At 43.8% G+C, this 24,312-nt stretch overlaps 2 protein-coding genes across 2 annotated transcripts; one reads left to right on the forward strand and one right to left on the reverse strand.

Moving 5' to 3' along the window:
* Positions 1-434: 434 nt before the first annotated feature.
* Positions 435-4,377, reverse strand: CENPL (centromere protein L). The gene is made up of 4 exons (XM_027463321.3): positions 3,978-4,377; positions 3,635-3,886; positions 2,383-2,925; positions 435-1,484 (listed from the first exon to the last, which is right to left on the reverse strand). The coding sequence occupies exons 1-4, from the start codon at positions 4,233-4,235 to the stop codon at positions 1,413-1,415; spliced, it is 1,125 nt and encodes a 374-aa protein (XP_027319122.2). The 5' UTR covers positions 4,236-4,377; the 3' UTR covers positions 435-1,412.
* DARS2 (aspartyl-tRNA synthetase 2, mitochondrial) lies at positions 4,350-22,525 on the forward strand. The gene is made up of 17 exons (XM_027463314.3): positions 4,350-4,486; positions 5,495-5,594; positions 6,984-7,050; positions 7,344-7,445; positions 8,720-8,815; positions 9,777-9,900; positions 10,514-10,560; positions 13,534-13,640; positions 15,193-15,262; positions 15,825-16,004; positions 16,483-16,590; positions 17,770-17,832; positions 18,030-18,182; positions 19,049-19,267; positions 20,134-20,244; positions 20,432-20,507; positions 21,594-22,525. Exons 1-17 carry the CDS (start codon positions 4,381-4,383, stop codon positions 21,779-21,781), a joined length of 1,917 nt encoding a protein of 638 aa, XP_027319115.3. The 5' UTR covers positions 4,350-4,380; the 3' UTR covers positions 21,782-22,525.
* The last annotated feature ends 1,787 nt before the right edge of the window (positions 22,526-24,312 follow it).

Raw genomic sequence — 24,312 nt, forward strand, 5'->3', positions numbered from 1 at the left:
AATAGCTGCGAGGAGCTTCAGAAGATGGCTCAATTACTTCTAACAGGGTAAGCATCATTGCTTTACAAGCAAGAGTAATCCATCTTCAATTAGTAAACATAAAAACTACAAGCAAGCGCATGATTCTTCTCGTAAATGTAATAGGAGACTAAAGGCTCCTTTATTAGCAGTAGATTAGGAACTAGACATGCAATTATGGTGTGTTAAGCAGCTATTCATGTTTGCATGGCTGGTTCCTCTCACTGGTGCTGGGGAGAGTGAAGAATGTACTAGCTGCTTTTAGTGAGAGTTGATGGATGATTCCAAAACTTGTGATTTGGCAAAGAAAGGAAAACTTACATCACTGTTTATGGGGAAGGATGCAACACATGCGCAAATGTTTAGACTTTAGAGATGTTAAGTATGTGAAGTTATGAATGAATTCTACAAGAAACTAGACTTTAGCTTTGCTCACAGATTTATTTAAGAGGTAACAATAAGTAGTTCAGTCAAGTAAAAAAATAATTTAGAGATAAGCAGAAGACAAGTACGTGTTTGGTCAGCTATAAATCTTCTCTTCCACTGGTTAAAAAATGGAAATGTTTATGTAGTACTGTAACATTAATCATAGCATTTAGGATGTAATACTTCCTTTCTGCTCATTTAAGCTGTAACCAGTCTCTATGCAGTAGCTTTCTGAACTGCCACCTACTACTGTAGGGAAGATATCCAATAAAAAGTTCTGTGGTCTACAAGATTACATCAGGCAAAGGATCATAAAACTAGTTTATAGACAGATCTTCCCATATATTAACTCATCATTGAGGACCCCCGGCACTGGAAAGAGAAGGCAGTTGTCAGTCCTGCTTTTCACCTTAGCCCACCTGGGGAATAGATAAACACTGACTATTACCAATGGCCTTAGTTTTCTAGAAAATTAGAAACCTGGATTTTTCTGCTATAGGCTGCAGAACATGCATCCCTTTCTCAGGTGTCCTTGACTTTGCATTTAGACTTCAGCCCAGCAGTACCACACTATAGCTAACATCTGTAGAGCTGGGCTGGTCAACTTCAGTGAAAAACAAATTGCCAACAGCAGCAAACAAACACCTGTCAGTAAGCTGCATCCAAGAATTTGCAAAACTTTACCTCGCAGCCTCCAGCAAATAACACTATATACAACTGAATGCAGTAACTATAAAAAAGGTGCTTAAGAAGCTACTGTAGTCCTTCAGGGCAAAATGTCGGCTTTTCTTTGTGCATGATGTTGAATTTTAGCTAATTACGGATCTCAGTGCAGAAGTTACAGTTCCATTTTGAACAGCAAGCAGGAAAGGTAAAAGAATGCTGCAAGAATGAGTTTCCAATAGGTTTCTCAGCTTCCATCTTCGAACCGTAAGCCTTCATAGCGTAACGATTTGCTGAATTGAGTCTCACTGTATCTGAGAGATTGCCAGCTCTGTCAGGAGCATCAGCACTCTAATCATGTGCTGGCTTTGTAGAAACTGTTTAAAGGGAAAAAAAAAGCATATTAGAATAAACCAGTGGTCAGATTTCCACACCCTTAACTGGCTGGAGACCAAACACTGGGTGTTCCTTGGGATTACAGTTAACTTCTCTGTCATCTGCACGGTACCTTTATTACTATTTTGACTCCGGCTTTATAGAAAACACTCCTGCCTAAATCCTGTGCCAGTTGGAGCCCCCCACCTTTTGTTTCAGTCCCATGGTACCTGAAGAGATGGCCTGCTCCTGCTCTGGCTGTTTGGAGGAAGGAGTCCTAGCACTTCTTTGGCTACTTCCCTTCTTTAGGAACACAAGTTAGGCTGCCACTTTTCCTCAAGTACCCGTATTTTGCTATACACATGTCTGACAAACTCAGTTGCAACTCCTTCATAATGGGGCTATGGAGTTCATAAACCCCACTTTCTAGAAAATACTTTCTCAGGAAGTCTGAGAATCTCATGTTTACTTGCCTGCAACATGAAAAGTTGTTGTAGCCACTCTTAAACTGCTGCAGGTAAAAATAATAGGCAATGCCACACTAATGTTCAGTGTTCCGTAATTGTCCTACTAAAGGACAAAATTGTTAAGAGATGCTTTCCAACAAAGCTTAGTTTTTCAGGACTTCATCTTGGCACAGAAGTCTTGTTCTTTATGATGGAAAAGAGGTGCAGTGATAAGTTACAGAGTTCCTGCATTGAGAAGAAGCAATACCTCCATAATTAAGGAGAAAGGGAGGGACCAAGATATGGAAGACTTGAAAATTCAACTAACTTCTAGTAGTAGGTTATGCATAAAAAGCAGGCAGCTTTAATTTTTAAAAGGAAGGCACTTTTAGTCAGGTACAACTATTTTAGTTGCCCAGTATTATATAGGATAACATGCTATCTAAAACCTCACCTTTATAATCCCATCACAGTGTGCTGAGGCAATTCCTGTAGAAACTTTGACCAGTTTTGTAGCTGACAAGTGAATCTTAAAGTGTCTGTGGAAGTGAGAGTAAAGGCAGTCCATAAAGACATCCACCTCTTCTTGAGTGATCTCTCCTGGAGTTTTTTGGACAGTGTCCCACAGAGCTTTTGCATCCTCTGTGTGAATGGCATATGAAATATCCAGAGGCTGGGGCAGACAGGGAACAGAGAAAACGAGTTCCATGGCAGATGAAGTTTTGTCCACTTTGTATCCAGTCCACAATGCCGCCATCCAAGTGAGAATGAGAGGGCTGATGACTAAGCGACGGAAGCAGCAGTCAAAAGTCTTCTGAAACCAAGTGCCAACAAGGGATGTGTAACTCTCTGCCCCATTAGCAAGAAACAAAGGTAAACACGTGAAGTCCTCCAGCACGTTCACTGAGAGATCATCTCCAGCCACAGAGCAGAACCATCCTGACCATACCAGTTTCTCTTCTGTTTTTTTCTGGGAAGCAGATGATTTCAAGGAAAGCTGGATTGGGGAAAAGAAGTGTTTGAATGCTACAGAGCAAGTTTTATTTATTTATTTTTTTTAAAGTTGAAGATGGGTTTTATTATTTTGAGTATTTGGTGGAAGATTTTTCCTCAGGACTTCACACTAAACATTCTTGCCTGTAAAGTCCATACAGTTACTCAGTCTATATGTTACAACCCTAAAAGGTGTGATCTTTGGGAAAAGCACTTTTTATAGGAACACTCCTTAAATCTGAGTTTAAGGTGCTTCATTTGGAAAAGCAGGTGCATGGTACATCCTGTAAGCATAGCCATACTGAGGGAGCTTGGCACTTCGCTCAAGGCAAAGCACTGCAGAAGTACTAATTGGATGGGGGCTATGGCCAGGAGGTGGAATTATACCAACCTCATCCATGAAGCTCAATAACCTGTCAAAGCTCTTGCAGTAAGTTGAGCTGAGTTAAAACATGAGGAGTGCTCCTTGTGTTCCTACTGTGATCATACAAGGGAGTTGAACTCAGAACTTCAAATTTGAACACACACATTGGTAATGAGATGTTCCATCTGGCCAGAAGGCACTTTCATTAATTCTCAACAGATACTACAGTAATCATTTCACAGTGTTGGGACTTTGGAAGCGGATGGGGTAGTTCATGACAGAAAAAAAAGGCTGTGAGATGTAAGTAGTAGTGGCAGCAGCCCTCAGAGCTGCTGGCGAGACCCCTTACCTGCACGAGAACCGCGGCGTGGTCCTGGTCGCTGCCCCTGAGGTCTGGCAGGCTGGAGACGGCCACTTTGATGCCCAGCTCGACCCCCACCTCCACCGCCAGCCCCTTCTGCTTCTCGGCGGCGATGAAAGCACCGAGCTGCCGGCCGTAGTCCTTCAGGTGGGCGCTGGAGAACTTGTACAGAGGGGTCACGCTGTACAGCGTCCACTGCTTGCGCAGAATAAACGCTGTTTTCCGCGGGTCCGCGTTCTCCTAGGAAGAAAAGAAGAACAAGGAGCGGTGGCAGCGCTCCCCTCGCTCCCTCAGCAGCCCTGAGGGGGGGGGGGGCGAGCCGCGGCCTTACCCACGAGCCCGGCGGCAGCGCCCGGCCGCTGGGGCTGACCCCGAGCTGCCCGCTGAGCTTCTTGAGGAGCGGCCCCCGCGACAGCTGCCCGGCTCCGGACACCCTCCCGGCCACGGAGCCCCTCCCGCTGCCGGCCGCTGCCCACCCGGTCCCCTCAGCAGGCTCCATGGCCCCGGCCGCGGGCCGCTCCCCGCCGGGCGCCGTTTGAACGCGCGTCCCGTCCGCCCCCGCGGCGCCCAGCACCGCCCCGGCCGCCATCTTAGGGGCTGGGCGGCGGGGCTGGGGAGGGAGGGGATTCGCGCTCTGGGGGCTTGTCTGTGAGGAGAACCGGCGCTTTGCTGCTCGTTTTTAGCAGCCTGAGGGTCCCTCCCGGCTCCTTTCTGTCCGCGGGGGGCTCCGCAGCATGTCATGTCCCCGTGTCCTGCGGCTGCTCCGCGGTGGGCTGCCTCGCCTCGGCTGGGAGCTGGCGCGGCCGGCCCGCGGCTCTGCCTCAGCGCCCGGGGCTGCAGGTGAGGAGCGGCCCCCGCCGGCTGCCCCCTGCCTCCTCTCCCCCTTCTCCTTCTGCCCCTTCTCCCCCACCGGTCCTAAATCCGGGGAGCCCACGCTGAAGGGCAGGGCCTCGGTCGTCGGCAGGTGTTGCAGCTGGGGTGCTTTTTATAGCGCCTTCACGTAGCGCTCACTCGACTTCTGGTATCTCACAGTGAATTGGGATTGAAAAATACACCAAAAGCAGCTCTTGTAGTTGTTTCCCCCTAGCTCTGACTTTGCATTTGCATATTCTTTCTTCCCATGGCATACAAAGTCTATAAACAACAGGGGGAACCGAATAGCTAACATAAGAATAACTACAAAACAAAGCTTCTTGCCCTGTGCGTGAAGGCTGTGATGGAGGCAGCAAGGGAGATTAATTCAAATATATATATATTTATGTATATTTATGCAATAGCATCGTGTATTGTTTTTTCTTAATTGCAAGTTGATAGTCTAGAGCGTTCTCTAAACGATTAATTTGGTTCAATAACTAAGTCACAAGGCCGGGCATGCTGGGGTCTACAGAAATCCTTCTGTAGTTATTCAGGCCTTTCACTTGTTGCAGGCAGGAAACTGATTTAAACCGACACGGTGAGCGTCCGTATGGTTTAGTTTTGGCTTCCCAAGCCCCCTTTCTGCTATGTTGTCTGTGTTTAAGTGCAGAATTGTCAGCATGCTTCAGGGCTGCTCTGCAGCTTTTGCTTCTCTCGTCCCTGAAATTTGCTGAGCAAGTTTGCAACTAGGCTGTGCTCAGATTTTTACGTGAAAGTTTGATTGGGACATAGCAGTAATTCTTTAAAATCTGTTTTGTGCAATTACATATTTATGTACCAAGGTCTCATAGTGGTCATTATGAGATTATATGAAGTAATTTCTTTGCATATATGTCTAAATTGTATTTGAGCTTCTGAAAAAAATCGCAGCACTGCTTCATATATTGTTTGTCTGCAAAAGCTTTGAAATAACATTTTATTTATTTATTTGAGACTTCAATAGCTTTGTTGCTCGGACCAACACCTGTGGAGAGCTGCGTTCTGCTCACGTGGGACAAGAGGTCACTCTGTATGGATGGATTCAGTATCAAAGGTAAATGCAAGCCAAGCTGAAAACGGAGATGCTTAATTGCCAGATCCAGTGTATGTGCTAGGCCAGTGTTTTTTATGCTGGAGGTTGTCTTTTCATATCCTGCCATGGTTACTTTTGAAGTGCCTGGCTAAAACAGTTGAGAATCATGCCAGAGCAGTATTGAAAATGTTAGAGTTTGGTACAAATATTAATTGATCTTCTTTGCACCCCTGTAAAGCAGTTAAGTGTTACTACCTTCATTGTATATAGGATGAAATAAATAATAGCGTTTTTATCACAGTTCTGATGGCTGTGAGCAAATAATTGCTTTTATATAAGTTCATTAAATTTTAAGCAAAATATGTTTTTGTCTTTTCAGCTATAGCATATAACAATGCATATTTCAAGTATGCATGCTTTGCTCAAAGAAAGAAATATCACGAGAAGCTAGTAAACAGAGGATGAAATGTTAATTCCAACAGTTGGCTATAAGTGATGCGATATAATAATTACTAATGCAGTTGTACATTTTGCAAATACAGGTTGGAAAGCATACCTGCAGTGTAACTCTTAAATGTTATGATCCTGGGTATGTGCTTGTAAAAATGAGATAGGTCCAATGGTTTTGATGAAATTAATTAGCATCAGGAGTAGCCTTTTGCATTTTACAGTGCAGTGAGGCTGAGTTTCATCCAGCATCATTCTGCAGGGATGGTATGCAGGATTTCGTGAAGAGGACTTGAACATCTCATCTTCGAGCAGTCGTAGGTGCAGTTCCAGGAACAGTTATGATTGCAGCAGTGACATTGTTGTGCTTTTGCCTTTAAAGGCAGTCAGAGCGTGTTCAATTTGACAGCCTCGTGATGATTTAAGTACAGTGGTAGCTGTCACTATTGCAGCTGAAGAGATCAAGATTTGTGATGCTGGGTCTAGGAGCATGGATTGCTCATGTGAAACTTTTTTGAGATTAGTGTTCTTCTTGTTATTATGGCTGTGGGTTTTCTTTTTGATGGATTTTTTTTTTTAAGTGGGGGGTATCCATGTGAACTTTACTTTTATTGCTCATCTAAATATGTTTATCTGGATAATGTTTCTCAGCAGGAAATCTCTAAGAATTGCGTGTGTTCAGAGTCCATGCTCTATGTGGATTAACGTTCAAATCAAAATACTGCCTCTCCTAGTTATTTTGATAACACAATGTTTGTCTGTGACTGTATGAAATCCGAAACAAACTGTTAGATTAGGTTTGGATGTGGGTAAAGTATGTGTATGTGTCTTACGTTGGAAGTGCCTTGAGGTATGAGTCACAAGATATAGATAGTAGGTAGCTGCCACCTGCTTTGGCTTAAAAAGCAAAAGATGATTGGATTCTTGATGAAATTATCTTCTTTTTTGTTTTTCATGGATCAGACACGGCCTGTTTCTGGTTTTGAGGGATTTCCAGGGACTCACCCAGATCATCCTTCCACAGGATGAGGTAAGTGCTACCTAAGTATGAGTCTCAAGCTTTTTCTCCTCTGATAGCCTGTGTCTAGCAGGTGTTGAGGGCAGAATGAGGTCTTTGGTGAGACAGAGGGCTCTGACACACAAGCAGACTTCAGCGTTATGAGAGCCCTTCTGTGATGTTGTATCAGAAGTGTTAATGATGTTTCTTCTGGATTGTAAGCAGTGGTCCCTGATTCAAACGGGACATTAACAAACGAGGCCTTGGAGCATGGTGCTTTTGTCCTGGTCTTCGAACTTCTGAGAGGTCTTGGCATCTTCTTGCAGGCACATTCCCACGTGAGGAAGCTGTTGTCTAACGCCCCAGTGGAGTCTGTTGTGCGAGTGACTGGGATTGTCTCCTCTCGGCCCCCAGGGCAGGAGAATCCGGTGAGGATGCTGGGGTCTCTCAAGCTTTTTATTCCTTGTGGAACAGAGCACTGGGTAGTGGGTTGGTGGTGGTTTCTGTGCATCACAGCTTTGCCACAGGCAGTTTTATTCTGAGATGTGTGACGGCCTGTCCTCAGATAATGTGAGGCAGGAATAACTGCCGTGACACGTAACTTAGGAGAACGTCACAGCATGTTACAGATGCCCGTGATTTAAATTCTACTCCAGCCCTTTGAAAGGATAATGAAAACCACTGAAAAACTAACTTTTTCAGTCTTTCAAATTGTGGTTGAGATAATTTCATTTTCCTGAAAATAAGTGCTGTCACTATACGTTCTGCAGTACGCGATGACCTGTTTCTCATTCAATAAATTTTCCTGTCCTCGTTGCATAGGAGACAGAGGTTCAATACTTTTGTCAATGTGCATTTCTCAGTTTTCATTGTAATCAGCTGTAGATAATCTGTCAGGATTGTGTGCAGGCTGCCATCCTGCATCATTGGCAGGCCTGGAAAGAGAAACCTGAATTTATGACTATAATTTTTATATTTATTTATTTTGCTGTGACCACTTATAAATGTCCATAAAGGATGGTAGCTTCAAGCTAAGTTTTTATTTCTTTTAATCAGTTATCATTTTGCTGGAAGGTTGTGTATTCTTTCCCCTAGTAAATAGAAAGAATTCTGCAGAATCAAGTGAACTTCAGCATGGCACACGTTGAAGTTGGGGAAGTTATCTGCTCTCCCTCGGGATTCAAGAAAAAGAAGACTAGTTCTGAGAACTGGTGTGAGGAACTTCTCAGAACTTCCAGTTCTGAACAAGTTGCCTTTTTTGACTTTTATTGAAGGATGATGGTGATGCTGCTAATGCACTCTAAAATTCATACCGTGTTATTTCACCGGAGCTAATGGAACTAGTATTTTGTCCAAATGCATGTGCCCTAGCAGGATCTGGGCCTGACCGTTCCTCTGTGCTCAGCATGTCATTGAAGCAGAAGGCAAAGGAAAAGCAATTTTATTTCTTGTGGCACTGGGTACACTGCTAGAAAAGAACATGTCATTTTTGGTGAGCTGGCTTCTGCTTTTTTTCTGAACAGAAGGGAAATCTAGGAGAAATCTGCCCTTGACAGAAGTTCTCTGAATTATACTGTGTTAGAAGGCAGGAAAGATAATCATATGTTTTTTTTCCTCCTGATCATCTGTGAAATACCTCTGTGCAGTTTTTTTTTTTTTTCCGTAAATTTTGTATCTAATTTTTTCTTGCTTTTTGCTCCAGAAAATGCCAACTGGGGACATTGAAGTGAAGGTGGAGACTGCAGAGATCCTAAACTCCTGCAAGAAGCTGCCTTTTGAAATCAAGGATTTCATCAAGGTGTCTGCATTTTTCTCTGGCACACAAGTAGTGTTTTTTCATTAAATTGAGAATTTGCCCAGGGTGATTGCAAAACATCTGCGAGAGCTTTATCTGATTCTATCCAGCTCTGCTTTGAAGGAAGGGTGGCATTTAAAATAGGATGTGCTTATTGTTAGCTGTGAGGTTGTAATTCTAATTGGACTTGAGCAGAAAACAAGGCTTGAAAGATTCCATTGCAGAGGGTTTTAAAATATCACTGTAAGAACAGATGGTAAAGGGAAGAGTGGAATAAATTCAGGCTATGCTGGCTCTTTTGAGTGTGAAACAGAACCTGCCAATGCACCGCTGTGTTTTAAGTCAAGGCTGCTTAGTCTTATCTGGACAAGTAGCTAGCTGGCCAGGGGATTTTCTTCCTCTGTAAGTACAGAGTCTTATAAAAGGTTATTTTTAGAGTAGTCTCCATGGTGTCTGACAGGCATCGCTGTTAAGATCTTGTCTATACCATTGCACATGACTGATAGGTAAGAGTAGGAATTGGGAGAGCTGGGTCCTGTTCCTTGCATGTTACAGATTCTGGACAGTTCTCACCATCTGCAGTACTTCAGTTTTCCTGTGTATAATAAGAGCATCTCACCATAAAGGTAGTTCCTTTAGATCTGTGTATGACACTGCTCCTCCACTCAGAGGAGGATTGCAGCAGTCTGTTGCAGTGGACTCATAATAAGGAAGGATGAAATCCTGAGCTTTCTTGAGGCAACTCTTATGACAGAATAAATGTCTGTCATTTTTTCTTTTAAAAAGAAAAAATTGTCATGCATGGAGATACTCTCAGTGGCTGATATTTCTCTGTGCAGGTTGTAGGTAATGAGTGGGTTGTGGCAACTGAGCAGTATCCTTTCTTAGCTTCCCCCTTTTTTTACTGTGGCTTTGGGAGCAGCTTCATTGGACATGCAGTTTGATTTTTGTCTTTTATCTCCAGAAATCAGAGGCCTTACGCATGCAGTATCGCTACTTGGACCTGCGCAGCTTCCAGTTACAGTACAACTTGCGGCTGAGATCCCAGATAGTGATGAGGATGCGGGAGTATCTCTGTAACCTCCACGGTAAGGAAAGTGCTTGCACAACAGTGTGTAGCAAATGGCATTTTAGAGTTCCTTTATACCCTTCCCTGTTGCTGGAGAAGTTACCAACGTACTTAAAACTCCAAACAGTTTCCACTTGGTAAGAATGTGTCTACTTACAGTGGGGAATTTACGGAGATGTTGGCAGGTGTAAAGAACAAAGTATGTTGAAATACCTTAGCATGTTATAAAACAGTTGTTTCAAATAAGACATATCCAGAAATTTAAGTGAACAAAGGCTTTTTGCAAGTAGTTTCCCTCTTTAGTTCGCTTAACTCGAGGCATATAAGTGGGATTGAAGGTCTGTTTTGAAACTCAAAGCCTAGTTCAAAATGGATTGAGAATTAAAAATTTCTCAGCCTATATGGAGTCCTCTGTCATCAGCATTTCTGGCAGGCCTTGGGGAAGCTCAGAGTCTTTAAACTTGGCAATGCACAAGTTAGAAACAGCGAAGTCTGGAGATTTGGAGAGGCTACATTGCGTGCTAGTACATTACCTACTGAGCTGACTAACTTACCTTACTCTAGCCTATCATACCAGTTCTTTTCCCTGCTGTCACCATATTCTGTGTCTGAGGCATGTTTTTGTTCCTTAGGGTTTGTGGATGTAGAAACTCCAACGCTGTTTAAGAGAACCCCAGGGGTATGTATGCTGTTATGAATTCATATTAGCCTACTGCAATTGCCTAGGCAGTTCATGGTTGAATTATTGTCACTTGCCACTCAACCTTCATGCCGTTCCCTCACTAGGTAACAGCTTATGAGCCAATTTCTGATACAATGCATTGATCCTTCTAATAGTACAGGGAGTGAAAGGGAAGATGTGGCACCTTGTGTCTTAACCTTGGGCCTTCAAATACTATACAAGAAAAAAGCTTCTTGTAGAGCATGTTGAATGCAAGTCCTGTCCTGGGACAGATTATTGAAACAAAAATCTTCCTCTAAGCACAGTTTCCCTATCATTTTTCTCTTAACTGGTAGGTTACTGCAGTGGCAGTACTCAAGCCATTTTAACTTCAGAGTTTATATTCCTGTCTTTCATTTCCAAATTAATCCCAGGCAAGGGAGCTATAGACCAGGAGTTGTTGATGCAGCTGGCATAATGGAGTTCTTGCATATAAACCCCCTGTCATGGATGGTGGATTGTTATGCGTTAGTCTTGCCAAGCAAGAGGTGTAGAAACCTGCTCCTGGATATTTCAGATCAAGTTGGTTAACAGATTATTCAATATAGAAACAGTGATTTCCTCACAAGTAGGATTTTATAAGGGGAGAAAGGAAGTCATTTCCTCTTGCATTTCTAGGCTGTGATGGTAGCCTAGAGTTTCTAGATTTACTTCTGCAAAAGACCCGAGGCTGTGTAATTGCCCAGCAGGAAATCCAGACTATCAGTGGTGATACCAAGCACACTGTTTCTCTGTTATTTATGTGAGGTTTAAGTCCTGTATGTGTCCAAACTAACGGCTGCAAAAAAAGTCGGAGATGTTGATACCACATTTGAATCAACATTTGAGCAGAGCTCAGTGAGATGTTTCCCTGTGGTGGGAGCGAAAGATGACAAAGGAAGATGTTTTGGAAAATACTGAAGACTTGAGGTACCTTCAGAAGATTTGTAATCAGGCCCTGTAAAGGCCTCAATTTGCTGCACTTCTTAGGAAATTCTGAAAAAAATAATTATATTTCATTATCAGTTTATTTGATCAGCTCTTTAATTGCTGGAAAGTTCAGTGTTTCTTCAGTATTTCTGTCTTGCCTAGGTGAGTGGAAGGAAATCTGTAGAGTGTGGAAAATTTGACTCATATATTAGGATACACATGCTCTGTTTTCTTAATTATTTTGTGTATGGTAACTTCTTTGTACCTCAAGAGGGGTGCTCAGACATTCCCCTCAATTTTTAATTTTATTTTAAGTTTCTCTGGATGATAGCTTTATACCCTCCTTCTGACAGAGGACAGTAATCTTTTTCTGAGTCTTGGTGCCATTTCTCTGATGTGCAGCAGCCTTCCTTCACGCATCATGTATTTCTTTCTCTCAGGACTGAGCAAATTGCAGCTGTGTTTGTTTCTAGGCCTGGACTGTGACACCAACCAAGATTAAAGCCCATATCTCCTGTGAGAGCAGGAAGTGTCAGGGAAGCAGAAGCGGACCCAGATTTCAAGAGATGATTAAAGTTTTACTAGATGTTGCAACAGGTCTCTGCCTGCTCACTTCCAAAGGCTATTTATAGCCTGGTGATACAACTGTTTGGGTCACTCGAGGAAGCCCTGCACTGACCTGTCTTCCGCTTAGCTCTGCTGCCAGAGGCAGGCTGGTGGGAGTGTAAATGTTGATACATCTGCCCTTATTAGCTCCCTAATGCTCAGAGAAAGGAATATCCCCACTTCAAATGCACATCTGAAGATGAAATAATGATATTTCATGTAGGTTTGGATGGGGTTTGTGTTACAGACCTGCTGAGGCTGCAGCCAGCCCGTGGTGCAGTAGATGAGCAGTCTGGAGGCTTGCACAGGCTATCATCTGGTAACGTGGCAAGCTGTCCTATGTTTTCTCTTATTAGCTGCTAGTCATTCCAAAGCCAGGCTCCAGCTACCTCTGTAAGAGTGTAGTTTGCCCTAGTTTACACTGAAGTGTGTGTCACTGTGTGCATCATCTCTGGAGTTGCTTCTTAGTTCTTCGGAACATTGTCATGCAGCTGGACTTTAAACATAAGTGGTAGATGGATGTAAAGCCTGTGTGGCTGTGCAGGTCTGTATGAAGCAACAGTGTAGTAAACCCTTTATTTTCCCTTTTACTTTCCTCAGTGACACCACAGCTCTCTGGCACAACCTTGGTACAAGTGGCCAAGCAGCCAAGATGGATTTATAAGGCAGAAGCAATAGACCAGGTGACAGAAATAAAACTGCTCCTTCTCAGGATCTAGAGAAATGACTCCTCCCTGCCAGCCCAACCATAGCCACATCAACTGCTGGTTTCAACAAAAGGATCCTAGCCCAGGCGCATGGCTAGCTTGCCTACAATTTTGAAGGTAGAGGTCCAGAACTAAAACACCAGCCTCTGAATCTTAGTGTTTAGCTTGGCTGCTTGTGGAAACAAGGGAGCAATTCCATTGCCCTTCCCCAAAACTTTTAAATCCCTTTGTAATTTTCCTCAGGGGCAAAGGTTTTGAAAACAAGAAATTCTTGGAGTGAAGTACCCCCATAGTAGAGGGAAAGCGTGACCTCATGCTGTCAAACACTAAAGAAGAATGTGTGGGAGGAAGAATGTTGTCGAATGCTTCACTTGATGCGTTTTACTGGATGGGCTGATTGTAGGAAATGGAAATCTCTATTGAGGAACTCAGGTGAAAAAGTTCAGGTGACCTTTTCTTTCAGATCCATTTGTTATCCTCGATGACTTTTATGCTTTTGCCATTCCGTGTCCACTTGTAACATTCTGAGCGAGTAAAGCCAGGATGAGAGAGAGATGAATCTGAAAGAGAAGGGGGGAAAAATGGCCTAAAACCCAATGACTCTTGGAAGGCAGTAGATCTGTGTGCTGGTTATATTCGGGGCACCTTTCTTGCAGCTGGGAATTGAGGTCACTTCCTGAACCGTGTGAACTTTTCTTTCTCATGCCAGGGGGCAAAAGAATTCCTTGTGCCCTCACGGGAAGCGGGCAAGTTCTACTCTCTGCCTCAGAGTCCTCAGCAATTCAAGCAGCTCCTCATGGTTGGAGGCGTAGACAGGTAAGAGTTACTTGAACTCCCGTTCTCTGCATGTCCTGTCCAGAGTTTGTTTCTTTTGCTGTGTGAGGCTTTAGAGACTTCATAGAATCATAGAATATCCTGAGTTGGAAGGGACCCTTAAGGATTATCAAGTCCAACTCTTGACACCGCACAGGTCTACCCAAAAGTTCAGACCATGTGACTAAGTGCACAGTCCAATCTCTTCTTAAATTCAGTCAGGCTCAGTGCAGTGACCACTTCCCTGGGGAGCCTGTTCCAGTGTGCAACCACTCTCTCTGTGAAGAACCCCCTCCTGATGTCAAGCCTAAATTTCCCCTGCCTCAGCTTAACCCCGTTCCCGCGGGTCCTGTCACTGGTGTTAATGGAGAAAAGGTCTCCTGCCTCTCGACACCCCCTTACGAGGAAGTTGTAGACTGCGATGAGGTCTCCCCTCAGCCTCCTCTTCTCCAGGCTGAACAGGCCCAGTGCCCTCAGCTGTTCCTCGTACGTCTTCCCCTCCAGGCCTTTCACCATCTTCGTAGCCCTCCTCTGGACACTCTCCAACAGTTTCATGTCCTTTTTATACTGTGGTGCCCAGAACTGCACACAGTACTCGAGGTGAGGCCGCACCAGCGCAGAGTAGAGCGGGACAATCACCTCCCTTGACCTACTAGCGATGCCGTGCTTGATGCACCCCAGGACACGGTTGGCCCTCCTGGCTGCCAGGGCACACTGCTGGCTCATATTCAACTTGCTGTCTACCACGACCCCCAGATCCCTCTCTTCTAGGCTGCTCTCCAGCATCTCATCGCCCAGTCTGTACGTGCAGCCAGACTTCCCCAAGAACTTCTTGCCAATGGCTTTGTTTCAAAGAGGGATCCTTAAGTACTTAGAATTATCCTAAGCCATGCTCATTAGCAGTAATGCTGCCTAGTAAGCAGAAGTTTATCCCTCTTTGATGGTTGAAATCTTCACTGTTTTAAAATGGAAACCTGATCTTAAGCACAGAAGTAGGAATAAGCTTTGCAGAGACAGTCTGCCTGAAGGACAGAAGATCTAGAGCATGATAAAAAGCCTCATGCAATGTATCCTGTAGAACTAACTGACATGAGGCTGGTTAGCTGAACGTGACTGAGACAAGGTAAGCACATCCTCCAGATGCATAGGTACAAAGCTTTTAATTGGGCTCGTTCCTCCAAACAGAACTAAAGGAGAGGGAGATATTCCTGCAGTGGACTTCAGACCAGGTCTTGACCGTGAATGAATTTTGTATGGCCCTCAGTATGGTCCATGTTTGGAGTGGAAGATGGGAAAAGGTGTTGCACGTGCCCTGTCAGGGCACAGCTCACCTGGTAGCCTCCTCGTGCCTCTGGAGGGTATGGCTGGAGAAGGATACAGATGCTGATACAGCTGCTTCCACTCAAAATTTCATGCTCTTGAAGGGATGGCAACAACCAGGGCTATGATAATCCAGTACATACAGAGCAGAGCACTCCTTTTGCTGACCATTTCCATAGCCACAATTTAATTTAGGGTACTTTAAATTGGAGTCTAAATGTAAGTACTATTGCAGGTACTTTCAGGTTGCTCGCTGCTACCGAGATGAAGGCTCACGGCCTGACAGGCAGCCTGAATTCACTCAGGTAACCACCTTACACTACCTTTCACCCTCTGCCTCACACAAACAAGCCTTGTAGCTGTTCTACTTTTTGAAGGCCTGGTGTCTGCTGGTTCTTGTGCTGCTTGTGGGTTAGAATGTTGTTTGTTGTGTGTTTCACAGCCCCAGCCCCCTGCAGTTGGTTTGGGATGTGCACTGACTCGGCTGACTACTGTCCCAGGTGCCAGTCAGTAGATGTGGGATTGCGTTGCAGCAGTGATTGTATTTGATGCTGCATGTCTGCTGCTGTCCTGCAGAGCTGGGCATCCTGTTCATCAGCCTTGAGAGCCCAGGCAGCGTTTGGTCGGTCCATTCAAGGCTTCTCTCTCTGTCCTTGTCATCATTACCTCATTTAGCACTCTGAGGAGGTTGTTGCCTGAGTCAGCAGGCTGTAGGGAGATCATAAACGTACCCTCAGACTAATGCAGTCATGCTATGATTTAATTTAATATCTTGTTTCCTTTTACGCTGGCTTAAGAGCTTCTGCAAGTAACAGTGCAAAGGCAAAAACTGTAGCTAATGTGGAATCTCTTATTTTCTATTTTAAGATAGATATAGAGATGTCATTTGTGGATCAGGCTGGGATTCAGAGGCTGATAGAGGGCCTTCTGCAATATTCCTGGCCTCAGGAAAGAGGTGCCGTTACGACTCCTTTCCCTTCCATGACCTATGAGGAGGCACTGGCTGGCTATGGGACTGATAAACCAGACACCCGTTTTGGGATGAAGGTGAGCCTTGCCTGTTGGAAACGTGCGGTTTTTTGTTTTCTTCCTGATAGTATTTTAGGAATAATCTTTGATTAAATCACTTATACATGGTTAAGTGGAGTTCTTAATTATGTAATATACCCAAGGTGTCTTTCCCATCATCACTGCTTTGCACAGGTAATGATCTCTTAGAGAAGAAAGGGGTAGGCTTGTTTGTGGGAAAATGTATATTTTTAGATCACTTTATTCTGAAGATAATGTCTCTGGGGTTTTTCTGGCTCCCTTGCTTATTTGTCTCTGTAGTCCTCTGTCTTCTAATGGTTATTCACGTTGGGCCCCATTCGTTTCTTTCTGTGAACCTTTTGATTTCTTTGAGTAAGGAAGCTGTGTCCCAGGGAATGGTTTCTGAAGGCAGTAGGCACAAGAGCAGGATTTTTGCTTTGTGTTCTCTGCATGTTCTTCCCACCACCGCTTTTTCCTGCGTTCTCTCCTTGCTCAGATAGTGGACATCAGTGATATTTTACGAAGATCGGACATTCAATTTGTGCAGAATGCACTCAGTTACCCACGTGGCACTGTCAAAGCTATTTGTATCCCTCAGGGAGTGGTAAGTGATGCTTTTACATAACGCGTATGTTTATGAACTAAAATACCAATTTAAATCCCTTTGTTGGTATGGAAATGTTCCCTGCTATGACTGGGGGAGTGGTGTCCTTCAGGGAACTTGGGATAGATTGTGAGTGATGTCACATTGGGCTGAAGATTGTTAGAAGCAGGGGAATGGAGGTGGTCAGGCAATGGGAAGAATATGTGATTTTGTAATATATTGTCCTCGTGAAGAGACAATATATTGCCCTGGGTGGAGAGCAGAGCTGCAAGGCTGAGAGGTCCCTTGAGGATAGGGAAGCCTCCTGGGGCTTTGGCTTGCTTCTGTCAAGGATAACATCTGAATAATAAATTGTGCCCTGTGAGGAGAGGTTGAAATAGAGCCAGGTATGGCACAGCTCTGTTCTGTGCTAATGAGAGAAAACTGCATCCTGTTTGCTTCTGTTGTGTTTGTGGGCACTGCTCACGTCTCGTAATGAGACTGTCACCAACCAAATCCAAGGCTGACAGTAGATCGAGAACCATATTTGACGTATCTTGGCAGGGAAGCAGATTTAATTCTGGCTGTGAGCATCTTTGCAGCATAAGCAGTAAGGGGAAAAAGCGTTCGCTAGACACCTAGTTTTATTCAGGGAATAGGACTTCCTTTTGGGATTCTTCTAATTTTGGCAGAAAGCACAAGTTCCTGGCTTCCCACGAGAGGGCACTAAAGGTGTGCATTTGCAAAACAAGTGGAATCTGGAGCCTTTCTACCTTAAAGTAGTTTAAGAAAAATCAAGAATTTGATGGAGGGTTTCATATCTACTGCATTTCTCTGCATATGAGGATCAGCCTACACCGAGTTACGCCGTCACCATCAGCAGTGTGGTGTTGTAACCTTGTTCTGCTCTGTAACCCACATGCTGGACGCAGTTAGTTACCCTGACACTACTGACTATCTGCATCTGGTCTGTGAGCAGGGAGAACAACTGCTTTCTAGAGGGGCTGCTTGGAGAAGACACTCAGCTGCAGTCTGGTGCTGCAGGCCCTCTCTTATTCCACAGCCATCATGCAAATCTTGCGCTAGAAACAAAAGAACTTGAGAGCTCTGGAAACAACTCTGTCAATAGATTTGAATCCTGGTTTGGCTTTCCATAGATTTTTCTGCTGTTTGATGTGTCTTTTCTTGCTCTTTCCCCAGAGATACCTTAAAAATAAAGATCTGGAGTCATTAAAGGAGTCTGCAAAATCCCAGTTCAACCAGGTGAGACAAAAACACTGCTGCAGCATTGGCAGCAATGAATGGTGAGCTGTGTATAAAAGCACGTGCAGGTAGAGGAAGGCAGAAGAGCTGTTTTTAATAAGGCTACTTGCTGAGAGGCAGTGCTGGAACACGTCATGGTTCCAGAGAAGAGACAGCAGCACTGAACTGAACATATTCTTTTACTGATCTTGCATTAGGAGGTCATGGACATGATCTGCAGGCCTGATGGAAGCTTGAAGTCTCTGCTTACAAAACTTCTTGGCAAGGAGCAGCAGTCGGAGCTCATGCGAGCGCTGAACGTGCAGGTGGATGATGTGGTGCTGCTGGCAGCTGGAGAACACAAACGAGTGGTAGGAAGCATTTCTGGGTGTTGGTGTGAGTTCAATATCGCTGATGGCTTTGATGTTACCTGTCCTTAGTCTAATTCCTCTGACCATTACAATAAGTCGTCATCTAATTCCATACTTCTCTGGATCTGAAGATGTAGCAACAACAAATAATGCATGAAATGTACCTATTGCTTTTATTTCCACCAGTCAGCTTCTGGGAAGAACTTGTAACTGAAATGAAGGCTGCAATATAAAACAGGAACAAATTGGTGCCTCATTTTCTCACGTCAACTTACTTATTTTTTTTTTTTTTTAAATTACTAAACAGATTGGAAAACAAGGTCGGCTAGGTAACTGTCTCCCATAATGAGGTGACAGGAGCGAAGCACGGCTGCTTATTAGCAGAGAGGAGAGGAGATTCTGTCTCAAGCCTTCTCTGTATTCCTGCCAGTAGATGTTGCCTTCCAAGCACTGCATGTGTCATACTTTGCATGACTGCCAAAGCTGTGTAACTTCTTTCTGTGCCTTCATTTCTCTGCCTGTTATGAGAGATCTTACTTGTGCTTCCCCGGTTAATCCACATGTGTAGAGCTTGAAGTGTCAGTCTAGAAGAGTTCTGTGAGGACGGAACATGTGGAAGAAAATGGGCTTTCCAGCTCCTTATTTGGCTTTTTTTTTTTTTTTTTTTTTTTTGGTCAAAGCCTGCCTCAGCAGGAAGGTGATGTCTTTTAGGAGACAAGGCAAAAATGTTTTTTAAGGCAGCACCACAGTACAACTAATGCTGTCTGTGATGTTGCAGTTACGGAAAGCTCATGTATGGCTGATGTATGAGCAACTTCCTTGGCAGTAAATTGCCCCTTCTCATTAGCTCCTTTCTTTTTTTGCAGTGCTCTGCATTAGGAAGCTTACGGTTGGAGAGTGCTGACCTCCTGGAGGCAGCTGGAATGATGCTCCGTGATCCTACAGCTTTTCACTTTCTGTGGGTGGTAGATTTCCCACTTTTCCTCCCCAAGGAAGAGAATCCTGCTGAATTGGAATCTGCTCATCACCCCTTCACTGCCCCTCATCCTGCAGATACCAACCTCCTCTATTCTGACCCCACAAAGGTAACTGCCATGTTGGCCCTTTTACAGCTGTGTTTTGTGGAAAACTAGGCAAGTAGCAGTCCTTTTACTATAAAGAGGGATATTTTGTGGAATTAACTTCATACTGTACTTAATCTGTTTGGAAAAGATTGCTTCCAGATTATTCTGAATAGAAAATATCCAGGTACCACTCTGACAAAAAGGGTGTGTTGGAAATGTTTGCTTCGGGTGAGGAATCTTGAATTCTGACACATCCCACGTTGATTCAGGTTTTGACTAACTTCACAGAAGGACATGTACTGGACCAGTTTCTGTTAAGCTACATGCCACCCTGAGGTAGCACGCACCTCTGTCAGCAGCAGTCTGTGCTGCTGGTAGGATTGGTACTTGAACTGGGACCTTCTCCTGCTTGGGCTTGGAGTTAGGCAGTGACAAAGCCACAAAAGAAGCTGCAGGAGATGTGTCCAAGTGATATCTTTTCATATTTGTGCCTTGTTGAGTATTGCAGAGCAGGAGTCCTCCTGGGACTGGAACTAGAAGAGGAGCATTGGTGAGACGTGCACTCTGCCTTGCTCTGCATGTGCTAGTAGGACTTTGTCCAAAGCCAAAGGAAATGAATGGGAGTTTTCTCTTGGGCTTCTGTTGCAATCTGTGTACCTGTTATTCCAAAGCTAGTAATCTGTCACCCCCAGAGGAATTCAGTAGAAAGCTTTCTCCTCTTTAGTGTTTTGAACCTCTTATTATGTGTCTGTGAAAGGCTCCACTGAGAAAGCAGTGTTGTGAATGAAGACATGACACTACAGCATCTTTGTCTTGTCTGTGCTGGTTGGCATTAAATGCAGTTCTGTCCCAGCTTTGCTAAGGTGCTTCTTCATTTCTTTTCCCAGGTCCGTAGCCAGCACTATGACCTTGTGCTGAATGGCAATGAAATCGGAGGCGGCTCCATCAGAATTCATAATGCAGAACAACAACGTTTTGTGCTGGAGAAAGTGCTGAAGGTAATGCCTGTAGATGTCTCCAACATCCTCTTGAAGTTTGAAATGAGTACTTAACTTAAATATATTTCAGGTTCTGTAGAAACATAACTCCTAGCCCTGAGAGATGGATGACTCCATTGTACTTTTATCTTATCTTGCTAGCAGGAAGTGTTGTTCAATCAGTGACATTTCTTATGTAACTTTGCAGGAGGATTCAGAGGTGCTTTCCCACCTGCTTGAGGCTCTGGAGTTTGGAGCTCCACCACACGGAGGAATTGCTTTAGGTAAGTGCTCTGTAGTTATCCAGAATGCAGGTGTCTTGTGACTTTCTTCTGGCATATTAGATCTCAGGAACAAGCCTGAGAGCAAGTTTGTTAGCAAAAGCCTTGCCTCCTCCTGACAGAGATGGCTGTTTTGGTGGTGCCAAGTACCAGCATCAACATGGTAACGCTTTGTGGGCTTCTCCAGTGTTTGTCTTTATATAGCTGTGTTATGGAAGAAGCAGAGCACTCATCACCAATACAGAATGTTTCAGTGTTCCTCTTTTCTTTCCTGTGCACCCAGAGCAGGTTCTCTGTACTGCATGCTCAGAGGGCTGGGACAGCACAGTTCTGTTCCATGCCCTGGGTCACTGCCACAACCTCAGCCTTTGCTTCTGTCTCACTTGCCATCTTCTGTCTCTGTTTCATTCACTAATTCAGAGAGCTAAACTGGCTGTAAGCAAATGCTGTCACGTTAGCTCCCTGATATGGCTCAGCATGGATCTGGTGGACACCTGTGCCACGACAGGAAGCAGATAAAACTCTGGAGTCAGAGGGAGTATGAGGAGATGGCAGCACTGACCTAGGTGTTGTGGAATGGCATCTTCAGAAGTCATTAGAGTGCTGTGTATAGCATTACAGTAGTGTCCGATTGTTTTCTTAGAATCTTTCATTATTTTTTTTTAAATGAGCAATGAAAGAGTAGCACCCAGAGGCTCTTGTTCTTTCTCAAGTCCTCCTAGTTTAGTTCTTCAGAACTTGTTGACCAAGAGCTTTGTCTGAGCAATTAAACGGAGCAGTGATGGTGCTCCTGCCACTTAGTGGCCCTGGCATTGTTATGCTCTCTCTGCAAAGGCACTGCCTCTGTCTTGCAGTCCATGGTGTATAACAGAATTTTTTTGGTAACATTGAAAAGCTTTGTTTTTGCTTGGCACTTCTGCTATCTAGGTTAACCATTACTGTCTGAGATTATTTTTTCATGTATTTGCTTCAGTTTTATTCTTAATGTCCCAATAATATTATCTACTGTATTTCTCTGACTTTCTGAATTGGAGGAACTAATATAGCACCATAATTCAAGTGGTTCATCAGTTTGTTTTCTGCTTCTAGGACTTGACAGGCTGATCTCTCTCATCGTTGGTGCTCCAAGTATCCGGGATGTCATCGCTTTTCCTAAATCATTCAGGGGACGGGACCTGATGGGCAACGCTCCAGACTATGTCACTCCAGAAGAATTAGAGCCATATCACATCCAGGTTTCCTGGCCTGTTGCAGAAACAGAGGCAAAGAAAAACTGATTTACAGCCAGTGGTGTGAGCTGAGCTGTTTAAGTAGAAATGGTTCCAACTTCTAATACTAGAAGGCAGCTCAGAAAACATGAGCTGTTATGGGAGGGTCAGGGGAATACAACCCCGCTGTGCCATGGCGGTTTCAGAATTGAATGGGGAACAGACAGGAGAGTTCTCCTGATAGGGATTCACCTTTGGGTTGGTAATGGGAAGGAGAAGCAGGAAAGTGAAATTAAAAAAAAACAAACATAATTTCAGCATAGGACATTGAGACTGTTGCCTTCAGGGTGTTATATTGAAGGTGGGATTTCTTTTTCCACTCCCCAGTTTTTACATGTTCTTTGTAAACTGTTTTTATCACATCTGGAAGAGATTGTGTACCAGCTTCTCTGGGAGACGTTCCTGTATTCCTGATAATCACTGAATCCCTGTTAGCTGAGAACTGTTACAATAGGGTAGTGCTGTGCTGGGCAGAGCTCTGGGTACGTAATAACGAGACTTGAGCGCAACCAGCAATTTGTCTCTTGCTGGGGGATACAAGATCATCCAGAACTTGCCATAGGGAGTTTGTATTTGGCAGTGTTTCCTATTCAAAGATGGGGAGAGGAGCATGCATGGCATTTCTAACAGTTGTCCTCACAACGCTCATCGAACAGGAGTTAATCTGTCTTTGGGGCCTGTGGTCCTGCCACTTTCAGAACTCTAGTTCTGAAGTTTGTATCCTTTCTAAATAAAGTTTATCTGGCGATATGATTTTGTCTGAGCTTGGCTTTGAGCTTTCACTGCAAGAACAAAGAGCCACCAGTTCTTCTCTAAGACCTATGACCCATCCAGGATCAAGAAATCCGTGGCAGCAGGACTCCAGTGCCTTGTGAGTTCTGCAGCCTCCTGCAAACCTGCTGCTACAGCCGTGAGTGATGCAGCTGCAAGCCCCTTGCAGGTGATGCTGCCAGTAGGTGTTTTTATCTCTGCATGTAGGTTTGGATAAAGCAGATTTGGCGGGGAGAAAGCTAATACAGTCTGCACGTTGTGGGACAACATTACGTGGTGTGGACTGCTGGTGTTTTTAAGTAACCGGACTATCCTGTGGATAAGAAGCAGTAGGGGAGATGGCTCTTTTCCCTTAAGGTTGATTTTTTTTTTTTTTTATTTCTCTGTAAAGCCTGAAAGTGCTGCCTATAGGGAAGTAACAGGAGAACTGACTTGCTCTTTGTAGATTACTAGACAAGGGAGGTGTCTTAAATCTGATCTCATCTCATATTATTACTGTTAACAGTCTCAGAACGTGATTAAATACTGTTTAAAAAAACAAAAACAAAACAAACAAACAAAAAAAAAACCAAAAAAATCCTGGATTTATATTCACATTCTTTGTCATCTGAATATCTTAGTTTTCCTTTGTAGAAGATATTTTAATCTTAAATTAATTCACGTTTGCTTTTTTTTTTCTTCCTGAGTAGAAGCTGTCAGTAATGGAGTGAGGATCAGTTTTTAGAGAGAAGCTGAGTTTGCCTCACTTTCCTTTGGCACTGAGAGGTGATTGCAGGATTTTGTGTGGAATTACATGTCAAACACTGATTTGTGTACTAATGCTGGCTCAAGAAGTTTGGTGACTTGATGGCTTGAAAAGCAGATCCATGTTAAAAGCATCTTTTAAATTGGGTGGGACACAAGTGACTAAGTGTTAAATATATAAATTAGAGAAAGAACTTGGAGAAGCTTTAGTCTTCTAGAAGAGAGAGATTTAGGATGGTTTTCATGAAGACTGGGAATAAACATTAATTTAGATTTATTTCTCTAACCTGTGTTCAGGGAAACTAGAGAGATTTCAAACTGTGACTTTTAGTGGAGCAACTTTGGAAAATGCTAGGTTGATGTGTGCTCCAGAATGTTGTTAAAATGGAATTAGGAAGCTTTTGAATAGGAAAAACTAGTAAATCCCATGCAATCTCCAACAGCATGGCTGAATTAAATAATAGCAGAGAATAACAGATTTGGAGAGATTTTAGATGGTGCAGTGCTGATGGACCCGCAAGTGTCTGGTTCAGAGAAGCTACCTTGTTGTGCAAGATGTGTGAGACTGATTTTAATGCTAGAGGGTTAGGGGTTAAACGTAGTAAGTGTCTTATATGACTTGCACAAGAATTTACCTGGTATCAGGCCAAAAGCATGTGTTTATTATCTGTGTATGTGGTTCCATTTTGGCTGAAGAGCAAATCTGCAAATCTTTGATTAGAATAAAATGGAAATACTTAAGTTAGAGCAAAGTGCTCAAGCACTGCCTTGCAAGAGTTATACCCAAGATACCATTCCCTTTACTTTTAAGTGATGATAAGGAATACAGCCAGAACAAGGCTACGTTGTATGTGGATTGCTTCTTTAGAGGATGACGGATTTTGCTATTTAGCTTTACTGGTAGTGAGAATGAGACCTAATGGAAGTTGCTTGAGAGTTGTCAGTGTTTCTAAAGTAGGGATTATCAGAGGCTTCTCTGAGGACACGAAGCACAGAAAAACAGTTTTTCTGAGAAGTCCTTCACT

Source organism: Anas platyrhynchos, chromosome 8, assembly GCF_047663525.1.
Source record: "Anas platyrhynchos isolate ZD024472 breed Pekin duck chromosome 8, IASCAAS_PekinDuck_T2T, whole genome shotgun sequence".
Classification (NCBI taxonomy): Eukaryota; Metazoa; Chordata; class Aves; order Anseriformes; family Anatidae; genus Anas; species Anas platyrhynchos.

Coding starts and splice junctions, on each gene's coding strand:
- CENPL (XM_027463321.3), bottom strand. CDS start 4,235: ATGGCGGCCGGGGCGGTGCTGGGCGCCGCGGGGGCGGACGGGACGCGC. Junction 3,887..3,977: donor CGCTGCCGCCGGGCTCGTGG/GTAAGGCCGCGG, acceptor TTTTCTTCCTAG/GAGAACGCGGACCCGCGGAA. Junction 2,926..3,634: donor ACGCCGCGGTTCTCGTGCAG/GTAAGGGGTCTC, acceptor TCCCCAATCCAG/CTTTCCTTGAAATCATCTGC.
- DARS2 (XM_027463314.3), top strand. CDS start 4,381: ATGTCATGTCCCCGTGTCCTGCGGCTGCTCCGCGGTGGGCTGCCTCGC. Junction 16,005..16,482: donor ACACCCGTTTTGGGATGAAG/GTGAGCCTTGCC, acceptor CTCCTTGCTCAG/ATAGTGGACATCAGTGATAT. Junction 16,591..17,769: donor TTTGTATCCCTCAGGGAGTG/GTAAGTGATGCT, acceptor CTCTTTCCCCAG/AGATACCTTAAAAATAAAGA.